The 22,717-nt window shown below is 35.3% G+C and overlaps 3 protein-coding genes across 5 annotated transcripts; 1 reads left to right on the plus strand and 2 right to left on the minus strand.

Moving 5' to 3' along the window:
* The first annotated feature begins 360 nt into the window (after nucleotides 1–360).
* Nucleotides 361–7,656, plus strand: EDA7 (embryo sac development arrest 7). Of its 3 annotated transcripts, none has more exons than XM_086672242.1 (17): nucleotides 361–669; nucleotides 1,062–1,223; nucleotides 1,304–1,402; nucleotides 1,522–1,613; nucleotides 1,939–2,039; nucleotides 2,597–2,687; nucleotides 3,233–3,291; nucleotides 3,407–3,527; nucleotides 4,154–4,222; nucleotides 4,842–4,894; nucleotides 5,006–5,114; nucleotides 5,395–5,565; nucleotides 5,671–5,829; nucleotides 5,936–6,028; nucleotides 6,350–6,538; nucleotides 6,819–7,006; nucleotides 7,100–7,656. In XM_086672242.1, the coding sequence occupies exons 2-17, from the start codon at nucleotides 1,094–1,096 to the stop codon at nucleotides 7,473–7,475; spliced, it is 2,100 nt and encodes a 699-aa protein (XP_086528368.1). In that variant the 5' UTR covers nucleotides 361–669; nucleotides 1,062–1,093; the 3' UTR covers nucleotides 7,476–7,656. The 3 variants fall into 3 exon arrangements, with proteins under 3 accessions (XP_086528368.1, XP_086528370.1, XP_086528369.1); XM_086672244.1 differs by having other exon boundaries at nucleotides 519–669; nucleotides 1,073–1,223; XM_086672243.1 differs by having other exon boundaries at nucleotides 519–669; nucleotides 1,078–1,223.
* A 1,238-nt stretch (nucleotides 7,657–8,894) lies between these two features.
* On the minus strand, nucleotides 8,895–11,140 carry LOC147552669 (large ribosomal subunit protein eL24-like). The gene is made up of 5 exons (XM_086668142.1): nucleotides 10,417–11,140; nucleotides 9,829–9,904; nucleotides 9,617–9,718; nucleotides 9,351–9,499; nucleotides 8,895–9,202 (listed from the first exon to the last, which is right to left on the minus strand). Exons 1-5 carry the CDS (start codon nucleotides 10,425–10,427, stop codon nucleotides 9,043–9,045), a joined length of 498 nt encoding a protein of 165 aa, XP_086524268.1. The 5' UTR covers nucleotides 10,428–11,140; the 3' UTR covers nucleotides 8,895–9,042.
* A 3,919-nt stretch (nucleotides 11,141–15,059) lies between these two features.
* Nucleotides 15,060–16,711, minus strand: LOC147552670 (F-box protein At4g19940-like). The gene has a single exon (XM_086667502.1). It carries the CDS (start codon nucleotides 16,676–16,678, stop codon nucleotides 15,137–15,139), a length of 1,542 nt encoding a protein of 513 aa, XP_086523628.1. The 5' UTR covers nucleotides 16,679–16,711; the 3' UTR covers nucleotides 15,060–15,136.
* Between the last annotated feature and the right edge of the window lie 6,006 nt (nucleotides 16,712–22,717).

Genomic DNA, 22,717 nt, shown 5'->3' on the forward strand with positions numbered 1-22,717 from the left:
CGTAAATTTCAAAAAGAAGAAGGGTGTTTCGGAAATTCCACCCCTAGCCTGACTTTTTTGGACCTGCCCCTCATTCTTTATCTGCAGTGGGCCTGATACATATTGTTGGGCTGATTTTGGGCCTTTTTCCCAACCCCTCTTTCGTTATATCCCACATGATGTATAACACAAAGGGAAATATTAAAAGCACTCACCATTTGTTAGGAGAGTTCTAAAGATGCATACTTCCTTTACATACTGGCTCTCAAATTTGCCTCGAGAGAGGTGCCTTTAACATTTACAGGGAGTGTCTATAATTTTTTTTTCCATTTTTATCTTTTAAACTTGTGATTCACGATAAAACTTTTCTTTGCATTAAAAATTTCACTGACACAAATTTGCAGTAAACCTGGGCTTTAATTTCTAAACTGGGTTTGAGTTAAGCTTTTAGGATTGCACTCTTAGATAGTTGCGAGCCAAGCCCTAGATGAGTGTAAGGGGGATCTGGGCCAAAACCCAGGTCATGTTGTTAGTTTCTTACGCCGACATCACAAAAATTAAAAAAAAAAAAGAAAAACCTAAAACCCTCATTACATTATTGGACAGCTTTTGTACAAAAAAAAAACCTAAGCTCTCGTCTTCTCCCTCTCCAACGAAGAACTTCATTCTTAGTCAGTGATAGTCACTGAGGTATCTTTTTCACGCTCTCTCAAACGTTTTGAAAGTTATTTATTAATCTTCTTTTCCATTTCCTAATTTAAAATTTTAGGGTTTCCATTGATATCATCTTAATTCCACACTTCAACTGTTCGATTAAATTTCTGTATGAATGAAGTATTATAATCTGATGTTATCAAATATTGTATTATGGTATGGGAAAACTCTTCTTGTGTTTTGGGATTTGAAAAAAAGAAATTGTTAGGCAATTACCATCAGTTTTTGTCCATCCAAACACACCATTAATCTTGTTAAACCCTTAATTTTAGCTTTAACTTTAGGGTTCTATTTAATGGGCATTTGTAATACAGCTTCAGTTGTCGTCGTTATAATCTAAAAGTTTGTTTTTCTTTCTACTTATACAGTTGTTTTGAAGTTTAGGGGTTCATTTTAAACCATGGCTAACAAAGGAGGGAGCCTTAAGTCTACCTCCATTAATGGCGTTAAGGTGTACTCTGTATCGGGTCCACGTTTGGACCCTTCTTGGATCGCTCCGAAAAAAATGAAAGCGCTCCGGAAAGATAAAGGTAGGTTAGCTTTTATTTCCAACTTTGGGATCAAAATTACCCATAAATTTAATGATCTAATGGGTTTAAATTTTAATTAGATTACATGGAAAGAGTGGAGTTGATTCAGGATTTGAGGTCTGATATTGCAACAACAAAAATTAAGGCTACTCCTGATGGCGAATTTCTTATTGCATCAGGTATTGATGGGTGCATAGTTGTATGTTTTCTAGATTTTCTTTAAAAAGTTTATTTAAAGATATAACATTGTTTGTGAGGAAGTTGCTCATATAATTATATGTTTGGTCTTGATTCTTAGGTATTTACCCCCCAAAAGTTAAGGTATATGAGCTAAGAGAGCTATCATTGAAGTTTGAGAGGAACTTCATTTCAGAAATAATCGATTTTCAGGTACTATTTTTTGCTTCTTGACGTTGTATAATAACGTAATATGTGTACCGGTTTTTTTATCTTCTTGACTAAAGGTCTTAGTGTGTCTTTGTGTTCTCTCTCTCTCTCTCCTCCCCTTAACGTTAAACCATGAACTTGGGTTCTCTAAGAGTTCAATGTTCCAAGTTCATTATATTTAAGTATTAGCACTGCTCATTGTGGTACTATATTTGGTTGTCTTGTACCTATTTGTATTATGATTCTGTAGGCACTACTTGTTTCCACTTTTTCAGTTAATGGTGATGTTTTTTGATTGAGTAATAATTTTGTTTTTCTACTCAAACAGATCTTATCGGATGATTATTCCAAGCTTGCATTCCTATGTGCTGATCGCTCTGTGTGTCTACATGCGAAATATGGAAGTCACTACAGTTTGAGAATTCCAAGGTTCAACATCCTAAAAGAACTGCTCATTTAGCATCATTTAAGATTCTATATCACTTCTTTTAACGAAACAGTCTCCCTCTCTGATTACTCATAAATTGTCTAATCAAAACGATACCATGGAACATCAGTTTCTTGTTCTTTAAGATTCATAGACTTTTAGGTGAGCTTTACAGGAGATCATTATTGTATTACATATATGATCTTCTAAAGTTACTACTAACTGAGCAAATAATAATCATCTGATCTTGTTAAGTTGTGTATTACTTACAAAATTCACATTAATTTTATCACTATTCAGCAGATAATAGTCCATGACTCTCACAGATATTTGAGTTGCATGACAAATATGCAAGACTAAATTGAGTCTGAAATAGTGAAGTTCAGTTAACAGAACAATGGAAATTGATGAGTCCAATGGTAACATATTAAGATAAAAATATCTTAGTGGTACAATCTGTAGGCCCTTTATCACTTATGGAGAGGGAACATGTATATGTACGCATATTAGCTTTGTTATTATCTTTATCTTATATGTTTATGTACGCATCTTTTAACAGGATGGGAAGAGATATAGCATATGATCCTTGGACTTGTGACTTGCTTTGTGCTGCTTCATCTCCGGATCTGTACAGGATAAATCTTGAACAGGTTTTTCTCCGAACTTCATCATCTTTTATAACGTCGATGAAAAGTATTAATATGCCTCTTTATTAAATTTTGTGTATTGAATTGCTCCATGTTGAATCCTAAAGTAGCAAATAATGGTAAGATGTCTGTTTTTTTAATCAATTAGGGACGATTAGTTATTTATGTCTAAGCACACAATCAATGGAATAGAAACGTTGAACTTGTCCCAATAAAATGCATCAGTTCACATTATTCCTGGATCTACATGAGTTTGTGGTCAGCTACAAATAAGTAGAATTTTGATTCGTACATCCAAGGCATGTCAAGGAAATAATTGTATTTGGTCTTTAAATTTAAGCATTGTGCAGTTAAGCAGTTGGTATAAAGGAGGTAGTGGATTAAATTACCACCTGTTTATTTTTCTAAGCATGCTTGTCCATCTTTCTTTATCTGTTGGAAGGATAATCTTCTGATAACTTTTCACTTTCTTAAATATCCTTTTTTATTGTCCGTTTGATGTAGAACATGCCTTATGTTGAATACTGACACCTTGTTTTAATTCGCAGGGGCGCTTTCTCTCTTCATTCAGCACTAAGTCGCCAGCACTAAATGTTGTTTCTCGGAGGTAGTACTTACTAGATAAAGTTAGAATCATTTAGTTTGGAACTGTGTTCACTTTCTTCAGCTCTTCTAAGGTTTAGTGTCAAAATGAGGGCCATCTGACTCCCTTCTCATTTCAGTAACCTTCTTGGATTGATTGCTTCTGGTGGAGAGGATGGAGCTGTGGAATGTTTTGACTTCAGAACGAAGTCTTCGATTGGTAGAATTGATGCTGTTGCACACACTGATGATGTCAACCAGGTATGCACCTTTTTATGCTTCCGCACCTAATTTTGGTGAATTACCACTAGAGGGTGTTTTTAGATGCAGGGAAAGAGTTACAAGTTTCCAAGAATTAGTTCCTCTAAGGAGTGGGTAAATTCCTCGACTGTTATTGCAAAACTTTGAAAAATGCAATTGCTACCAAATCTTAGTAAATGGTATGCCTTGAGATGTTATGGAGAAGATTGTAAACTTCTTTTGACTTATGGAAGTAGGCCATTAATGTGGACCCAACTTGGAATGGGTGTATTCCCGGTTCCACTTCCTAAAATAACTCAGGAATTAGTTTCTTAATAAATCTGGAGTAACATATTCTAGTTCCCTGAATTCTCAAATTGAAAGAATTGCATCATAGTAATAAAGTAGTACTATGCTCTTGAAAATCTCATATTAGGACACTTGAAGAAATTAGGTAAGTAAAATGAACGAATAAATGGAAAGCGTTGAAGCGATGATTTTGATTGATATGCATAAAGCTGTAAAGATTTACCAATCATTGCAGCCAAACATGTCCAATGATCCTTTACAACATTCTTTTCTTAAAAGTGTTCATTTATTTGTTTCTTCTTCTGAAAAAGTATTCCTACTGGCTGGCCTTTCTTTAGGAGGTCACTTCATTAGAATTTGGTGGAGATGGTGGTTTCCAAATGGCTGTTGGAACTAGTGGTGGAAAGGTATGTCTAAGCAACATTTCACATCTTAAATGGTATCATTTTTGGGTTAACCTTCTAACAATTCGTTAGAAAGATTTGTCTTGTATAATATTCATTAGAAAGTAATGCAGTTGTTAGAGAACTTATTTATTTTTTCATCAGTCCATAACAATTTAATAGAACAAGTGATGTGAAATAGATCCTGGTGTTGTACATGATTGAGATTTTGTTATTGTACTCGAGAAGAAATTGATTATTTTTACGTTCATGTTGAGGTCTTTGAAAGTGATTTTATTTGGTATATTCGTACCTCGTTCTTCAAGGAACTTCAGATCGATTTTATGCTATTTATTTTTATCCCCACCATCTTGTCTACGTTAACTTGTGTCTTTGGTTGCCAATTTCTGCATGTTTTTCTTATCCGCCCATGTATGACCTCAATGGATATTTTTTTCTCTGGGGACCTGTTTCATGGCTCCATTGGGTTCCTTTTAACTGAACTTTTTAAAGATATCGGGTGTTCCCTTCTCGTTGCTGAGTTATGTTCTTCCACTTGAATCAGTTGCATACTCTTCCACTTGAATCAGTTTCATACTCTTCCACTTGAATCAGTTTCATACTCTTCCCTTCTAATATGCAGGTGTTAATCTATGACTTGCGTTCATCATATCCCATCCGGGTTAAGGATCATATGTGAGTAATTTTTCAGATCTTCAAACTTCATATTTCTGAAGGCTAGTTTGTGATGTTAAACACATAAATCTTCTTTCCCTATCACCGTTCTCATCATGATATATCATGTAGGTATGGAAGCCCAATACTGGATATTAAGTGGCATCAGACTCTTAACTCTGAACGGCCAAAGTTAATAACCACGGACAGGCATATAGTTAGAATTTGGGATCCTGAAACGGTAATGGATCATGATTTTCTTGTCAAAATATGTTATATTTTAATGAATAATAGAATGCCATATTTCACTACTTCATGATGCATGATCCTGAAGTAGTACCATTTTATTTATATAATTCTCTGTTCACTTCATGCGGAAATAGAAATTTTTTTGCTTTACTCGCAGAAACGTTAGACGTTCCGTGATAAAGCTCCACTGCTTTGCTAAGCTTAGTTAAATTTGTTCAGCTCCTTATTTATTCACATGGTCAAATACCAATTTTGTTTTCTATGCTTTTCAGGGTGATGGTATGACGAGTATCGAACCGTCAGCTGGAAATATTAATGATATATGTCTGTTCCGTGAGAGTGGGATGATGTTATTAGCTCTGGATAACGTCCATATACCTTCTTACTTTGTACCCTCTCTAGGGCCTGCCCCTAAATGGTGCTCCTACCTGGAAAAGCTAACGGTGCGGTTATTTTCTCTTATGTATTTACCCAATCAAATTCGAAATCTCATTTGCTTATTGGGTTCTTATGTTCTCAATCTTATCTCTGCAATTTTGCCATTGCAGGAGGAATTGGAGGATAATCCACAACCAACTATATATGAAGATTATAAATTTGTGACAGTAGAAGACCTAGACCGGTTGAACTTGCGAAATTTGATTGGAACTAATCTTTTACGAGCCTCCATGCACGGTTACTTTATTCATTACGATTTGTATAAAAAGGTAACCTTGGATATCCCATACGAGGTCATTTTTGTATAACACGGTGATGGTGTTGCTGTTTCACTTCCCTTTGGTTTAAATCCTTATTTTTGTACTACTATTGCAGGCAAAATCTGCAGCGGAACCGTTTGATTATGATACTTACGTAGAGCAGAAGACAAAGGCTAAGATTGAGGCTGATAGTCATAATCGAATTGCGGTTAGATGCTTGTACCATTTATTCTGCTTGAGTGTTGATCTATCTGAAGTGCTTTTGACATTACTATACACTTGGTGGTTCCCAAAATTCAACTTTTATGGTTAATAAAATTGATAATACTCTGTGCTTAATAGACTGAATGATATGTAACTTGAAACAAAGCAAGACTGAAGCACCACGGTTCGAACTTTGAACCTGCTCTCTTCAGTGGCGAGACAGACATGTTACCACCTAATCCAAATGGGCTTTCTCTCTTTCCGTTTCAAAAGTATTGGTGCGTCTTATTACATGATTGATCCAATTTTTTGCCTCTTTCTGCAGCCAAAGAGGAGATTACCTAGAGTTAATAGAAACATTGCCAAAACGCTTCTTGAAGACAGAGATCCCGAAGAAGATGAGATTAAGGGAGATGATGGTGGAGAGACAAAGAAGAAAAGTTCCAGGAAAAACAAGGGACTAAGCACCAGTATCTTAAAAGATCCTCGTTTTGCAGATATGTTTCAAAATGAGGTACTGCCAATAGGTCCTTCGGCGTCGGGTGTGATTTTACATTCGTTATCTCGTCGTTTATTTCTTATTGATCGCTTGTTCATGGATCCTTTGTTGGTCAATAAAAGTAATAGCCCCAAAACCTATGATCTCAAACAACTGCAGTGACCTTGAAACATCTTGCAGATGATCAGTTTATCACTTCCAAGTCGCTCTATTTGTTATATATATATACTCTTTGTCTTTTGTTGCTTAGGGCTTACAAGTTACAAATCTAAATGTTGATTTGGTTGTCTTGCAGGATTTTGAAGTTGATCCGACCTCCCAAGAGTATGCAAGTTTACACCCGATGCCTTCTTCAAAGAAGCAGAAATCATTGATCAAGGAACATTTTGAACCTGTTATGCAAGGCGATGAACAATCAAGTGATTCGGCGTCGGATGATGAAGAAAAGAGAAGTAGAGCTGGGAAGAAGTCTCGGGGTCCAAGGTAAAATAATATATGTTGGCTTAGGAAAACTTTCCCCTTAATACTATTTTGTTATCATGTTAGTTACTTGGTTATTGTTTGTGACGCTTACAGTCTTTATGAAGTAAAGGACGAGCGCCATGCAGATGCGTTTGAGAATAGCAGGTCACTTGCGCATGAGGATAATCTTCCCCTTGGTGAAAGAGTAGCTTCAATCCAGGATAATCGGGGCAACGGGCTTCCTGCTAATGTAAAGCTGGGACGTGGTGGATCACGAGAAATTTCCTTTATCTCCAGAAGCACTGCCAGATATAAAGAGGATAAGGAGGAAGAACGAGAAGGAAAGAGAAGAGGAATCCAATCCTTGGGCTTAAAACCAGATAGATCAGATTTTCGAGGAAGAGGAGGTCGTGGGGGTGGCCGTGGTGGTGGCCGTGGCCGAGGAAGAGGAAGTTTTCGTGGAAGGAGCAGAGGAAGAGGCGCTAGATGAAGCTAACTTGACATCAATACTCCTGGACGGTTTTCGCCCATTTTTGTTTACCAAATGGAATCAAGGTCTTAGTGAAAGTAATAGTTTGTCCTGAAATTTGTTTTCCCTCGGTGTGTTAGTAGGTCTGATACAGATTTTAAGAAACTTTGATTTTAAATTCAGAAAGATATTTATTTATTTATTTATTCCTCTCTTCTTTATAGATTGAACATAAATTGGATAATTTTTTTTGTTGAAAGCCAATAAATTGGATAATTAGGTACCTCTTGAGGAGAACATTTTCCCGCAACAGAAAAAGATTACAAGAGCAGGAATGAAGGGAAATCCGATAAAGTATTGTTAGCTACCATCCAAAGTAAACGTCTTAGATATCAAAATTTTGTATGAACATAAGATCATCGCCATGTTGTGACTGTGTCCATTCTGAAATCGTTTTCGAGAAATACAATTCGAACTTAAGAAATGTGTTTTCCCAGTCTCATGAGAAGTGTCAAAGATGGGTCAATGGAGACACTCCCACTATATTGTTTGACTCAAAATTAGTGGACTCAGAGATGATTTTGGTCCAAGATTGGCTCGAGCCCTCAGATTCACAGGTGGCCAAACCCTTTATTATCGCCTAAACTCTAAAATCACAATTTTTATTTCTTTAAGTCGGACTCATCCATTAAAGTGGTGCATGTAGGGGGCGTAGGCCGGAAGGCCACACACAGTCAACACTTCACTACTCGGGTTGGAGATCCAATGTTTCCATAGAATTTCCAGCCTACACTCAACACTTCACTAGTGGGGGTTGGGATCCAATGTTTCCATAGAATCAATGTAAAGAGATGATTATGATTCTCCAGCGATTTGGTCTGTCTATCTTGCCAAGTTTGTCTATCTTGCATCGGCGAACTAGTCCCTCAAAGCCTACAGCGAAAACTTCAAAGCCTACAGTGAAAACTTGAAAGCAAGACGTCGAGTAGTTTTATCATTGCCTTGTCTGCCCATAAACTACTAATTCACCTGATAATCCCTGTCAGGCTTCACCTGATCTGTAATCCCAGTCGCGCGAGTGAATCCTTTCTGCCCATAAACTAATATATCAGCAATCTCATTGTGACTTGCTAGCCCTAATAATTGACCTTTCCAAGTATTTCAATCTCTAAACTCGTTATATAAACCCAAATTGGTAACTGTAGTGGTTTGTATTTGCTTTTGGTCAAAATCATAAGAGGGTTCTTTAATGGTATGACAGAGGATGTCCTTCCATCATTTTTTTTTATTTGAGTTGAACTATTGATTTGAAGATCTTGGACTATAACTGCCTATTTCGAATTGATCCAATCCGATTATTTTTTTAGTAATTTTTCTCCATGATCTACACTAGTATTTGAATCTTATCATAATCCTAATTTTGCACCCAAAAATATCAGATTTGGGATGAGAAGATAGAAATAAGATTACTGGTATCATTCTCTGAATTCAAAACTAGTCAAAAAGTAAAACCACAGTTGCTGTCTACTAAAATTTAGAAAATTCCTACAATTACCCAACAAGGAAAAAGAACAAGACTAGGAACCGTTCAACGCTTTCCTCCACCGCCACCAAGTTTGGCTCCTCCTTTCTGTGCACCACCCTTGGGCAAGCTTCCCTTACCCTGAGACTTTTGGGTCTTGGCAGCTACCTCGGCTTTCTTAGCCTTCTTTTCATCCTTTGTTTTCTTGTTTCTCTCCTTGATTTCACTGCAGAATAAAACATAATTTCAGTCACCTAATCCGGAGCATTCTTCGCTTACAGGCCAACTATCTCATCTTTAAAGTCAATACACAGTTTTTAGTTAAAATTTGGTATATTTAGTCAATTTGGCAAATGGGGAGCAAATAAACATACCGAAGAGCAGCCTCACGAGCTGCATCTCGGACTTCTGACTTTTCGGTTCTTCTCTTTTGGATAACCTCCAAAGTAGCACCCACAATTGATCTTGAATACGGCTTCTTAGTGGCACGTCTCCTCTTCTTCACTGCCTCTGCTGCAATGTCCTGCAAGCGTAGAGAACGGAAATAACCCGATCAAACTTCCATATATGTGTACATGACATTTTGGTCTGCACCAGAAGTCTCTAAATGATAAAGATTTTAATTCAAAAGATGGATCACCTTCTTATGTTGCTTCCTGTACATGGCTGTCCAGGTAAGCTTCGATGGCTTCAATTTGTTGTGGAAATACCTCTTGCATTTCGAGTTAACAAAGAGGAAAACCTAAACCCATCAAGCAAAACACATTCACTACTATGTCGCAAAGAAAGTCGTTGCGATATTCAACAGAATTCAGAACTCAGTCGAATCGAACAAAAAATCCAAATTTATACCTGTGAGTCACTTCTTATAAATCTGATACCCCTGCCCGGGTATATCTTTGCACCACTGAATCGACAAAGTTCAGTCCTGAAACGAACAATTTCTTACTTAATCTATAAACACCATTGGCAGTTTTAACATATACTATCATGATGTTGAAATTATCGTACTTTTAGCTCATTACTACAAAATTGGAGAGGAGCTTCAAATCAGATAAGTTTGATGTACTGTCAAAACGAAAAAACTAGTAATGTCTATACAACTGTGATTGGATATCAGTTGGCTGGACTCATGATTAACAACAAAACCCTAATTCCATATCTTCAGACTAATCTTATATTAGCTGAAATCTATTGATTAAGTTTGAAGAACAAACTAATGCCAATTAAAGAACAAGTTTAGACGAAATCGATCTTCTTAGATCTTCCAGTGAGTAATTCAAATACCCAGATTAAGAACATTAAGAAAAAGTAAACCCTAGTATGTAACTGTGATTTTATCAAAAGAATCATAGAACCAGTAACTAGTAAATGTAATAACCATCAACTTGAAAAGCATGATTTTGGAATTCAACAAAATAAGAAATGGAAGATCCTTACTTTAGAACCATGGCTGCTCCTGTTGTTCCTGCTTCTGATCTCCGCCTCCTGTTTCTTCTTCACTTGTTGAAGGGCTCCTCTCTTTTACAGAAACCCTAGAATTAAAAAAACCCTAAATACCAAGACCAAGTTATGAGCGCTAGGGTTCGGAACAATAAAATAACCTTTTAATTAATTGAAACTACGGTATTGCCATCGATTCGTTGGTCATTATCCAATCCAAACCGTCCACCACGTAGCGGTTAGACACCCTTCTTAAGGAATGAGGTCGTGGAATCGAGTCTCGGTGGAAGCAGTTTGACATCCAAATTTATCCCATGTAATTTAGGCAATATATATAGCAAATAATAAAATAAATATATCGGACTTTAGGTCTCTTTCGTGTTGTCGGGCTTTAAGCCTCTTTCATTTTGATTTAAATTAGGCGGTCTTCATTATGTATCAATGTCTTGTAACGACTAACGTAGATCGTAGTCGATTTCTCAAAACAAAATCCAAATCGAACCTTTCCGTGTGGTTCAGCGAAATAACAAACAAGGACAGCCAGTTCGGAAAACTACAAATTATTTTGGGGCATCCCAAACTTTGTGTGGAAAATCTTGAAGGTTCTCTATGTTTATGAATGTTCCTACTGGAAAATATAATGTATAGATCATCTCCACTCATTTCCAATTGATTTTGAGTTGGATGACCACAAACTTAACACCTGCAACCACTTCTTCTCTTCACACCAACAATATCAAGGCTTTGCTTAAAGCTTGGATTTGGTGGTGGTTACAAGCAAAGGTAATGGAAATCGGCTAGTGGTTGTGATGTTGACGATCTTCGCCTGTGTAAAGAGAAGATGTGGTGGTGAGCAACAAGAACGTCCAATTAGGTAAACCATATTTGAGTTAATTTTCTTTTGACACCCTAAATATGACGGAGTCCCTAAAATGGCCCATATAGATGACCAACTTCTAATATGGTCTTCTTTTGAGTTTTTTCCTTAGTCAAATTGAAAGTAGTTTACCCTAGATCAATTGAAATAAGAATGTGTGTGTGTGTGTCTAATTGTGATGATAAATGTATTTGACTGATTTTTTTTTTTAATCTCATAACTTCATTAAGTCTAAAAAGGGGAAATAGTACATCAAGAAGTTACACAGAGAACAAACTAAGATTTTGGCCAAAACCAAGTAAGAACCAAATATTAACCCAACACTGATTGGGCCAAGTTGTTGACCTCCTTGTTAGCGTCTCGCGGGCAATAGGTGAGTGCCCTTAAACGAGAAGAATCCAACTCAACCCTAGCATCCAACACGAACGGTCGGATTCACCAAGGGATGTCATCACCGCCGTTGGATATAGCAGATATCAAGACCAAGCGATCTCCCTCATAAAACTCTATCTTTGTTGTAATAATTTTAGTTTTTTTTTGTCGAAATAATTTTAGTTACTTTTTTTTATACTTCCAAAATATGTGTTTTTTTTTAATGAGTTAATTCTTATATGGCCCCCTACTTTGTGACCAGCTTCTTTTACGGCCCTTTTTTTTCGTAAATTCAAATATGGCCCCCTATTTTCAAGTAAATGTCATTACTACCCTTCTTAATTCTAAATTTAAAACATTAAAAAAAAAAATTTATTTCTACCTCACCCCTCTCTCTCTCTCCACCTCATCTCTCCCTACACCTCACCCCCCTCTCTCTCTCCAACTCACCTCTTTCTTCTACGGCAAGGTCCTTCAAAAAAAAAAAAAATCTCTCTCCTCTCTCTCTCTCTAAATTTTTTTTAAAAAAAAAAAATCTCCACTCTCTCTCTCTAAAAACTCCGGCGAAGGGGGTTCGCCGGAGTTTTTAGAGAGAGAGAGAGAGTGGAGAGTTTTTTTTTTGAAAAAAAAAATTTAGAGAAAGAGAGAGGAGAGAGATTTTTTTTTCTTTTTTTTTTTAGGTTTGAAGGTCGCCGGCCGGAAAATTTCTCGACTGGCGACCTTGCCGGAGAAGAAAGAGGTGAGTTGGAGAGAGGGGTGAGGTGTAGGGAGAGATGAGGTGGAGAGAGAGAGGGGTGAGGTGGAAATAATTTTTTTTTAAATGTTTTATATTTAGAATTAAGAAGGGTAGTAATGATATTTACTTGAAAATAGGGGGCCATATTTGAATTTACGAAAAAAAATGGACCATAAAGGAAGTTGGTCACAAAGTAGGGGACCATATAGGAATTAACTCTTTTTAATCTATTTTGAATTTATTTAGGCCAGCGCTTTGGGGAAAGCTAAATAGTTTCAGGGGTTTGAAATTTTAAAGGGAATATGTAGAATTTTAGAAATTTTCCGGGGAAATAAATTTTAAGGGGAAATAAAAAAAAAAAAACACTCCACCTCACCTCACCTCTCTCTCACCACCTAACCTCTCTCTCTTCTCCGACAAGGTCGCCGTCCGGAAAATTTTCCGACCGGCGACCATTAAGAAAAAAAAAAAAAAAAATTTCACTCTTTTTCCTCCTCTCTTTTTTTTTTCCTTCTCTCTCTCTCTAGATTTGTTCTAGAGAGAGAGAGAAGAAAAAAAAAATTAGAGAGAGAGAGAGAGAGAGGAGGGAAAGGGAGTGAATTTTTTTTTTTTAATGGTCGCCGGCCGGAAAATTTTCCAGCCGGCGACCTGTCGGAGAAGAGAGAGAGTGGTGGGGAGAGAGAAGATGAGGTGGAGAAAGAGAAGTGAGGTGGAGAAGCTATTTTGCTTTCCCCTAAATAAAATTGTCAAACAAAATTGACTAATTTTTGACCAAGTCTTCACACCCCGGAAACTATTTTGCTTTCCCGAAAGCGCTAGCCTTTATTTAACTGTGGTATTAACTGCTTCCCATGATTATTTTTCCTCTCCTTGGGTGAAGAATATGTCAGATGATGCAGCAAGTTCCGCTTTTGGCAAGACCATAAGAAATCTGGATTTAACGGTCGCAATTCTTTATGCATCAGGAGGTTACAACCAGGGGCGGATCCATGGGGGTGCGAGGGCCGCACCCCATGGATCCTCCCAAAAAATTAATATAGTAGTAGTAACCTTTCTTTTTAATATGTATTTAGTTATACCTTATATATAAGATCTGATGTAATACACTGACACAAAATTGACTTTGGCTTAGTGGTGACGGTGCTGTGTTTAGAGCATGAGGTACTGAGTTCAAATCTGACTATACATATCTGAGTGTTTTTTTAAATTTATGTGTTTACACCCTATATATGCCCCACTGTGTGTATTGATGAAATGAAGTAGTACTTGGCTCAATGGTTAAAGGCATTATATTTTGGGTCGTGGGAGTGCGAGATGCTAGGTTCGAATCCCACTAGTTGAAATATTTTTAACTTTTAATATTTCAACTATCCTAAATTTTTATAAAACTCTTCAACTACCCTATAAACTTCAATTTATCTACCATAAACTCCTCCAAACTTCAATTCTTCACCATAAACTTTATAATATTCAACTCAACTATCCTACATTTCTATAGTATTCAATTCAACTACCTTAAATCCTACAAACTTCAGTTCTCAACTTGATAATTACATTTACGATATGAGGTAGAATGACGATAATCAAATAAACTAAATGATATGTTTTATCTCTCGTAATTTCCACCAGTGTTTTAGCAAGAGCTCCAATCCCATCTAAAATACATATCTGAGTGCTTTTTTAAATTTATGTGTTTACACCCTATATATGCCCCACTGTGTGTATTGATGAAATGAAGTAGTACTTGGCTCAATGGTTAAAGGCGTTATATTTTGGGTCGTGGGAGTGCGAGATGCTAGGTTCGAATCCCACTAGTTGAAATATTTTTAACTTTTAATATTTCAACTATCCTAAATTTTTATAAAACTCTTCAACTACCCTATAAACTTCAATTTATCTACCATAAACTCCTCCAAACTTCAATTCTTCACCATAAACTTTATAATATTCAACTCAACTATCCTACATTTCTATAGTATTCAATTCAACTACCTTAAACCCTACAAACTTCAGTTCTCAACTTGATAATTACATTTACGATATGAGGTAGAATGACGATTTCATATATTTAGATGGGATTGGAGCTCTTGCTAAAACACTGGTGGAAATTACGAGAGATAAAACATATCATTTAGTTTATTTGATTATCACTTTAGCACTCACTTTGTCTGTTGCAACTGCCTCCGCTGAAAGAACTTTTTCAGCTATGAAGCTAGTTAAAACACGTTTAAGAAACTGAGTCGCCCGTGGCTGAATGATCGTTTAGTAGTCTTTATTGAAAAAAAAGTTTTAGTGAAATTGACAATCAGTTGATTATGCGAACATTTCAAAATACGAACTCTCGTAGAGGTCAATTGCGTTTGTAGTCGTTGATGTATTAATATAATTAATGAATATAAATATTTTGTTAATTACTGTGTTTAATAAAAATTTAAGTATATAAATTCGCACTCCCTAAATGAAAATCCTGGATCCGTCCCTGGTTACAACAACAACATATACTTCATAGGCACAAGTTTCAGTTAGGTATACATAGTTTTTTATATATCTCCAAGATTTCCCTTAATCGTTCCGTTTTTGTGGCTTGCTCCTAAACCAGTTGTTGAGACGATGTTTTGAATCTTTACTAGTGAAAGATAAAAGTTATCTGTGACAGACTCAAAACATAATAAGTATTCCTCTCTCATTCAAGGGGCTAAAAACATAATAAATATCATATATAATAAATTAAACTAAAGAAGCCGATTTCGATTTTTCCTCTGTTGCAATCTTGCTTTCTTCAAGTTCAAAAGAGGATGCGCAATATCGTTCAAGTTTGGAACAGGAAAAAGACTTGCATTAAACGTTGTTAATAGCGATATAGAGCACATACGAGACGGGATTCCACTAATATCAAACTCCCCCAAGATATTCTTCTTCCAATCATAAGTATAAAAAGAGAAATACTTCTTCCTTGTTTTAAAATCTTCGTCGATATCAATTAAATTGGTTGTTATGATTATTTGATCACGTATCGAATGAAGATAAACAAAGGTTCGTCCAAACCAAAGAAAAGGCAAGTCGATAGTCACTTCAGTCCAGTTTTGGCGACTAGTTGTTGTAATATTCTTCTTTGATTCATTGTCAAGTATCCATAACTTTATGACATAAAAATTGATTTTAATTTGAAGAGCAACACGCGTGTCTATTTGTAACAATTCAACTTTTGCATCACCATTATATTTGAATGCAAATGATGATGCATATTCGGGATGGTCCCTCCGTTGATCAAGTATGAAATCGGGGATTGAAATAGTTCTAAACTTCTCACTCCCAACATCAAATGCAACCATAAATATGGGGCGCGGGGAGTTGTACCAAGATTTAGAACCCAATGTAAGTGGGTAAGTGCTCCAATATATAGAACCATTGACATAAACAGAAGGAGAACATATGTCATGTATATAAGGTGGAACATCATCGACTGTCCTCCACTCGGTAAGCTTATTATTGTTATCTCCGACTTCAAGGGCCAAAACCTCAAAAACACTCAAACGACGATCTTGAGTTGAATAAGGACGGACACATACTAATTTGTGTTGATTAGTGGCAGGATCAAATCCAAACTGAAAGTGAGATCCGTTCCAAATTTTCCAAATTTTCTCGTCTTCGGTCGATAAATTGTTAAACTTAATCCATGGTGATCGTTCCCGGGTACTGATATTGTAAATTTGAACAGCTTGATTTGTACTTGTGTCAATGAAGCAGATCAAACCATTAACAATGTTTGTAATTCTATCTATATACTGGTTGTATGCATCCCCTATTATAGTGTGAAGGGATTTTCCTCTTCCTCCTCCTTCAACCAAATCAGCTGTCATGAATAATGTACCATCAATTCTATCATTCAAAATCCTCTCTCCATCAAATATTCTCCATGGTCGGATATAAGGCGAACGATCATGAGGGATGATAAAGAAAGTAGGGTTAGGTGATTTAGATCTGGTAAGCTGTAAATTAATAAAGTGATTATCTTTTCTCATTATAAGCTTCCATCGTTTACAGACACATCTAAAACGAACAAGTGATTTAATTGGTAATCTGCTTAGAATCTCATACATTAATAAATCTTCATTAAGAAGAACAATACCAACATCACAACTATTAACATTGGTAGTAGGAGGGTTTGAAATATTAATCTTATTACCTCTAATCTTCTTCTTTTTCTTCTTCTTCTTTTTCAATTTGTTGATGGTGTTGAGACCAAATTTGACAGGAAAGGCAAAAGCTCTCATCTCCCTGATGAGAGGAGCCGTAGAATCTTAAACGGATCTGTCCCAGGTCCAGGGAACTCAAGATCTAATTAACACTAGGAGTACTATTCTTCAGGACAGGAGTCTTCACTTTACTGCCGTAGCCGTGTTGAGGAAGTTGTCTAGACACAATTTGTCAACCTATAAAGCTAAGAACAACTCCAACCCAATGGGCTTAGGTTTAAAAATCCATTTTTTCTACCCAAAATTAATCAACGGCTTCAACCTCAAATAATCAAACTCCTACCCTTGAGGGGTTTAGGTCTATAATTTGTCCATGTGTCAAACACTTGCGTGGGTTTTTTTATTAGTGTACTAAAAACGTGTGATCTATGTGTGAAACATGTGTGTAAACTATTTTTAGTTTTTCTTACAAATTTAATTTTTCTTTTCTTTTTAGATTCATTTTTTTTTTTTTTTAAATTATTGGTTGGGGTCCCTATTTACCAACCTTATTTTGGTTTTCGGAGCCAATCCAAGGCCATAAGGGGTTCCTCACATGACCGTTGGGACTCCAACGAAGTTGTGTTAGGGTTAAGTTGAGGCTTCTTTTTTGACTCCACGTTTTTCGTAAATTCAAAACTGAACCTTCTTTTCTTAACTCCATCAGTTAATTTTAACCGTTAGTTCCTTTATTGTCATAATTATCTTCCTTATAGAATAATCTTATAAATTCAAATTGGCCCCCTTTTAGGCTAATTCTCAAATAATTTCAACTTTGTTAAAATTAACATGGGAGCCAAAATGAAATTATATCATAAAAAAATTAAAAAGCACCAAGTCATCCCTCCCTCTCTCCCCTACACTTCATCTCTTTCGCCACCTCATCGTCTTCTCCAGTGAAGGTCACCAACCTTGCAAACTTAATTTCTTTTTTCTAATCTCTTCTTCTTCTCTATCTTCCCTTTTCTTTTTCTTCCTAGAGTGAGAAAAGATAGATGGAAAGATTTGTTATAGTAGTTGCAATCTCAGATGAGAGCTTATCTCAAAGACCCGTGTTCAAATCTAACGAATCATGAATTTATAGTTCGATAACAAACATAATAACAACTCGAAGCTCGGTCAGTTTACAATCAAATGAAAAGACAAATTAGGGCAAATTATTCCTTAATATGACTAACGTTAATAAGATCTAATAGGTCTCCCAGGAGATGAACGCAAAGGAGGGGTTACTATGCGTCTGAAGTTGTCGTAAAGATCCAAGAAATTCTGGTGAACAAACAATCTATGTTATTTTGTTTCTTCAAATTCCGTAGTCATTCCATTAGGTAAACCCTCCGACAACACCGCATTAAAAAAAAAAAAGATAATTATGGCAACAAAAATATTAATTGTTAAAATTAACTGATGGAGTTGCCAAAAGGAGACAAATTATGAATTTACGAAAAATAGAGAGCTAAAAATAAAACTGGTCACAAAATAGGGGGTCAAAAAAGAAATAACTCTACTTAATTTGTGTGATTAATTTCTAAAAAAACACCAAAACCCCATTCCACTAGATAAGGTGGTGGAGAGGGAGAGAGAGAACACACAATTCCTGCACGTTTTGAAATCCGGTATAAAGTGGGGAAAATGTGTGTTTAACTGTTTATAACACTTGACATATTCAACACTTTGGTTGCCCAAATAGTTGGTAGTGTTGATATAAATTCCAAAATGATGGAGGTTTCAGATTCGACTCCAAAGGAGATGAAATCTATGGTTATTGAATTTGGGTAATTATAAGGTATAAACAATGTAATAAGTTTGTCGGACTTTAAGCCTCTCTCATGATGTTGGACTTTAGACTTCTTTCATTAGCAGTTTAACTTAGGCAGTTATCGAGTTTATCACATCTTCATGATGTATCAATGCATTGTAACGACTAATGTAGATGATAGTTGATTTCTCAAAAAAAAAAACACTCCCCGTATGAGCCGAGTGCAAAAAAAAAAATCTTATTTACATTTTCCCTTCTTATAGGGGCTTGGCTGTAGTGCCTTCAAATATTTTATCGGCAACCCATTTTATGGAGATGAACCGCAAAAGGGGGAGAGGACAATTTATTAATTAGGTAATGAATGATTGGGAAAAATAGTAGTTGATGAGAACTAAATCACATAACGTAGACAGTACCCTTTTCATTTTGTTAAGGTACATCCAGCAATCACAGCAATTATTTGGAAGGCAACAACTCAACATTGCACATGCCCCCCTTTGTACCCCATAAGTAAATACCTAATCAATGATTGAATAATAGACTTTGTTCACACTAGTAAATCCATGGACCCATTCCTACATCCAAGGGAAAACACTTTTGAACTTGTAATTGGGATGGTTCTCTTTTATGTATTGCTTTCAACAAAAAAAAAATCCAAGGGAAAACACAGTAAAGGATTCATTTGGTCCTAAGTTCCAACGGATTGGTCCTCACAGCACCACAAGAACATCTCCAATTGAATATTTAAAATTTACAGTGTCATTAAGATTTTTTAATCTTTTGTTCAATAGAATTAGAGACACTTTATTAGACATTCCATGACGATGTGGATTTATTATAGAGACCTATCAGTAGAGACATGTTAAAATTAGAGTGTGTTCTTGAATTTTGAAGTATTACCTCATGACACACTAAGATTTCAACTAATACTGTAGAAGACTTCCTTTTGTAATTACATTTCATATTAAATTAAGGAATGTCAAGTGTATGAAAGAATTGTTTTAGAGATCTCCATTGGAGACAAAATATAATTTAGATTCTCTCTACTTTGCAACTTAGGATTTAGGAATGACGATTTAATTGACAGTTGACAACTAGGATTTTTAGGGTTCTTCTTGAGTGCCCCTTGGAGATGCTCTAAGTCTAGCATTATCACGGAATCTTCAAAATATCCAAATTTACCAAATAAATCATTTTGTGAATTCACCGTTATCATACTTCCTTAAGCAAAACGTAAACAACTACATATCTTTTAGTGTTTAATGTCATTCATTTTAGTTTGTGTTGGGTAAAGAATAAATATTCCCATCCACTTATCTACACCTTCAGTAAACAATTTTCTTTTTGAAATCATATTTCATTCCAAAGTGATTAAATCACTGACTACATGGATATAATGTCATTTCTCTCGGTTTAGCAACATGAGAGTTACATAAGTAAATTCTCACCATTTCGAATGCAAAGTGTCTCATGAAGTGAGAGAAATTGGACTAGACACCGACGAAAATAAGAAAGAAATAAGATGACAGTATCCCAAAGATCTCGAATGAAAAGACCCTTAAGGTCAACAAAAAATCTGAAGAGCAATACTATTACTAATATACTAATACTAACAAAACCACCGTAGTCGTCACCGGAAAACCGCTTGCATCACCGGAAAACCATTTTCATCGCCGAAAAACCGTCGTCATCCCCAGAGAACCACCACCACCGCAGAGAAACCGATTCCATTGCAAGCACCCACTTTCCGACAAAGAGGCCATCATGTGTTATCCACAAAATCACCATCTTCTCATACCACTGACCATTCCCCCACCAACACCACAAAACACCATAAAAGCCTCCATCACCACCATTAATCACCATCCCATGCTTCACCACCACCACCACAGCACCATCACCCAACACCCCTCATAGCACTCGCCACCACCACTAAACCTACTCGAAAACCAGTAGATCTAGCCCTAAATCAGTCGCACCACCCCCACCATCAAACCATCACCATTACTAAACTCCACCATTGAAACCACACTACCACCACCACATCCCAACACAAAACACCACCAAATCGTACCATATATCGCACCACAACCATCCCATCACGAACCGGTTTTACTGTAAAAGAAAGAGATAGAGGAGAGAAAGAGCAATTGAGAAGCAATAAAGAAACATCAAGGGTTCCGGCGAAGGAATGACCCTTCGCCGGAGGAATCAAAACTAGATCTGGAAGACGGTTTTTCCTAGAGAGAGAAAATGTTTTCCCCTTTTTTGCTCTCCCCTTCACTAAACAATTAACACATTAGGTATTTACACGAAAAAAAATTACTCGAATTTTAAAAACAGACTTATTATCTCTTTCTTATTCTGTTTGGATTTTAAACCTAATATACTTTTTATTTTAAACCTAATATTCGAACCTGATTATATACTGTTTACAAATCAAATGATATCGTTTATTCTCGAGTAACTTTTAATCTCTGTGTTAGTATGATTCTTTGAAAGATAAAGAACACAGAAAAAATGAGATATTGGTGTACTTAAGCGATTTAATATATCTGTTTTGGGAATTAAAATAAAATTTTTAGGTTTATAGTCCAAAAAACGGGTCCTAATAGTAGATATAATCCTCTCTAATCCTATAAAGGGTTTTAAAACCAAAAAAATAATATAAATGGATATCTAGTCCATTTGGTCTCATCTAGAGAGAAAACACAAATCTCTAGAATAAATATTATTTCATAATCCCTAATCTAACCTTTCCATATTTTATAACTAATTTATATTCGAAATCTATGCATATCTTTTTCCATATTTATGTCCCATATTTCTCTCCAATCATGTTTCTATTCAAAGTAAGGATATCTTCATTATTATCTCCAATCATGTTTCTATTCAAAGTAAGGATATCTTCATTATTTTCAGTAACGGAAACTCTTTATTTGATTTCTCTAAAACCGATTTAGTTGACAAACCTCCATTAAACTCAGAAAATCTTCTTCTTCTACATTATATTGATGTCCAAATTCATCATTATCAGGTTTAATACTTTCGAAATCTTTATAAACACCATTGTTAATATCTAATATTTCTTCTTATAACTAAAACCCAAATTATTTCGCTCTATTATAAAACGTATCAGATTTATGCTACATATCTATAGATCTGTTTACTAATTCATTAATTTCGAATGTATGATGTTTATTTTCTCTCTCTAAAATTTTCATAATTGTTTAAGATCTTTATGTTTATTCCTTATTCAATGATTTATAACTAAAACCCTAAAATTTTCATAACTGTTTAAGATCTTTATGTTTATTCCTTATTCAATGATTCCTTCAAAGTTAGTATGCTATGTTTGCATCCAGTGATAATATCATATTTCTTTAGATCTATGTTTAATCTTCTATTGTTTTTTATATTTCGTGAGATCAGATTATCAATTATCAATCGAATGTTTGATGTTTATTTTCTTTCTCTCTCCTAAAATTTCATTTATGTTTTTGATCTTGATGTTTAATCCTTCAACTAGAGTTTGACATTATTGCAATCAATCATCATAACAGATATCTTTAGATTTGTTGTTTAAGCTTAATGATATTCTCATTTTTTTTGTTCAGATCTGGTTTTCAATCCATACGGATTTATAAAACATTTGTTCTTTCGTACGGTTACTCATAACAGAATTTACAGTACATGTACTATATCGTAAATTACCACAATCTATAGTAAATTATGGGTAATTTACAGAACATTACCCGTGCTTTAACACCAAAACAGTACTCATTTCATTAGTAAAAATACTTCGCTTTACTATCAAATCTCGTGTACTTTGCAATAAAGTATATATAATTTGCGTATATCTTCATGTTCTTACCATTATGTATATAATTTACGTATAGGTGCTCATAAATTATGTATTATTTATTTACCATTACGTGTACTTTTCACCAAAAACAGTAGCCTTGATAAGTTTACCAAACTACTCAAAACCTTCAAATGTTGCCAAAATTTGACAAACATTATATATAATTTACGAAATTGTACATGTAGTTTATAATACAATATATGATTTTTTTTCTTTAATGTATGTGTATTTATGTGTGTAGATTTGATATACCAGATGAAATTTCAAAGAGAATCATCAAATCAAAATGAGTCAACGAAACTAATGGAGAGTACATGGATGGGCACCATTTTTGAACCAAAGAAGATTTTGTACTTTTTTTTTGTAACAGAATGTAAAGGAATTATATGTAATGTAAAAGAAATTATGTGTAATTTATTGAACAAGACCCACATACATTTGATAAATTATGTTGTAT

The sequence above is a fragment of the Eschscholzia californica genome, unplaced genomic scaffold (genome assembly GCF_041429995.1).
Source record: "Eschscholzia californica isolate CP2 unplaced genomic scaffold, dmEscCali1.0.p SCAF_3, whole genome shotgun sequence".
Lineage (NCBI taxonomy): Eukaryota > Viridiplantae > Streptophyta > Magnoliopsida > Ranunculales > Papaveraceae > Eschscholzia > Eschscholzia californica.

Bases quoted from the DNA above. Each gene is read 5' to 3' on its own strand.
- LOC147552669 (XM_086668142.1), bottom strand. The intron at 9,719-9,828 runs GTATAAATTTGG...TGATGGGTTTAG, and splicing joins TTATAAGAAGTGACTCACAG to GTTTTCCTCTTTGTTAACTC. The intron at 9,203-9,350 runs GTATGTTTATTT...TTTATTCTGCAG, and splicing joins GCTCGTGAGGCTGCTCTTCG to TGAAATCAAGGAGAGAAACA.
- EDA7 (XM_086672242.1), top strand. From the start codon at position 1,094: ATGGCTAACAAAGGAGGGAGCCTTAAGTCTACCTCCATTAATGGCGTT. The intron at 4,223-4,841 runs GTATGTCTAAGC...TCTAATATGCAG, and splicing joins TTGGAACTAGTGGTGGAAAG to GTGTTAATCTATGACTTGCG. The intron at 6,539-6,818 runs GTACTGCCAATA...GTTGTCTTGCAG, and splicing joins CAGATATGTTTCAAAATGAG to GATTTTGAAGTTGATCCGAC.
- LOC147552670 (XM_086667502.1), bottom strand. From the start codon at position 16,678: ATGAGAGCTTTTGCCTTTCCTGTCAAATTTGGTCTCAACACCATCAAC.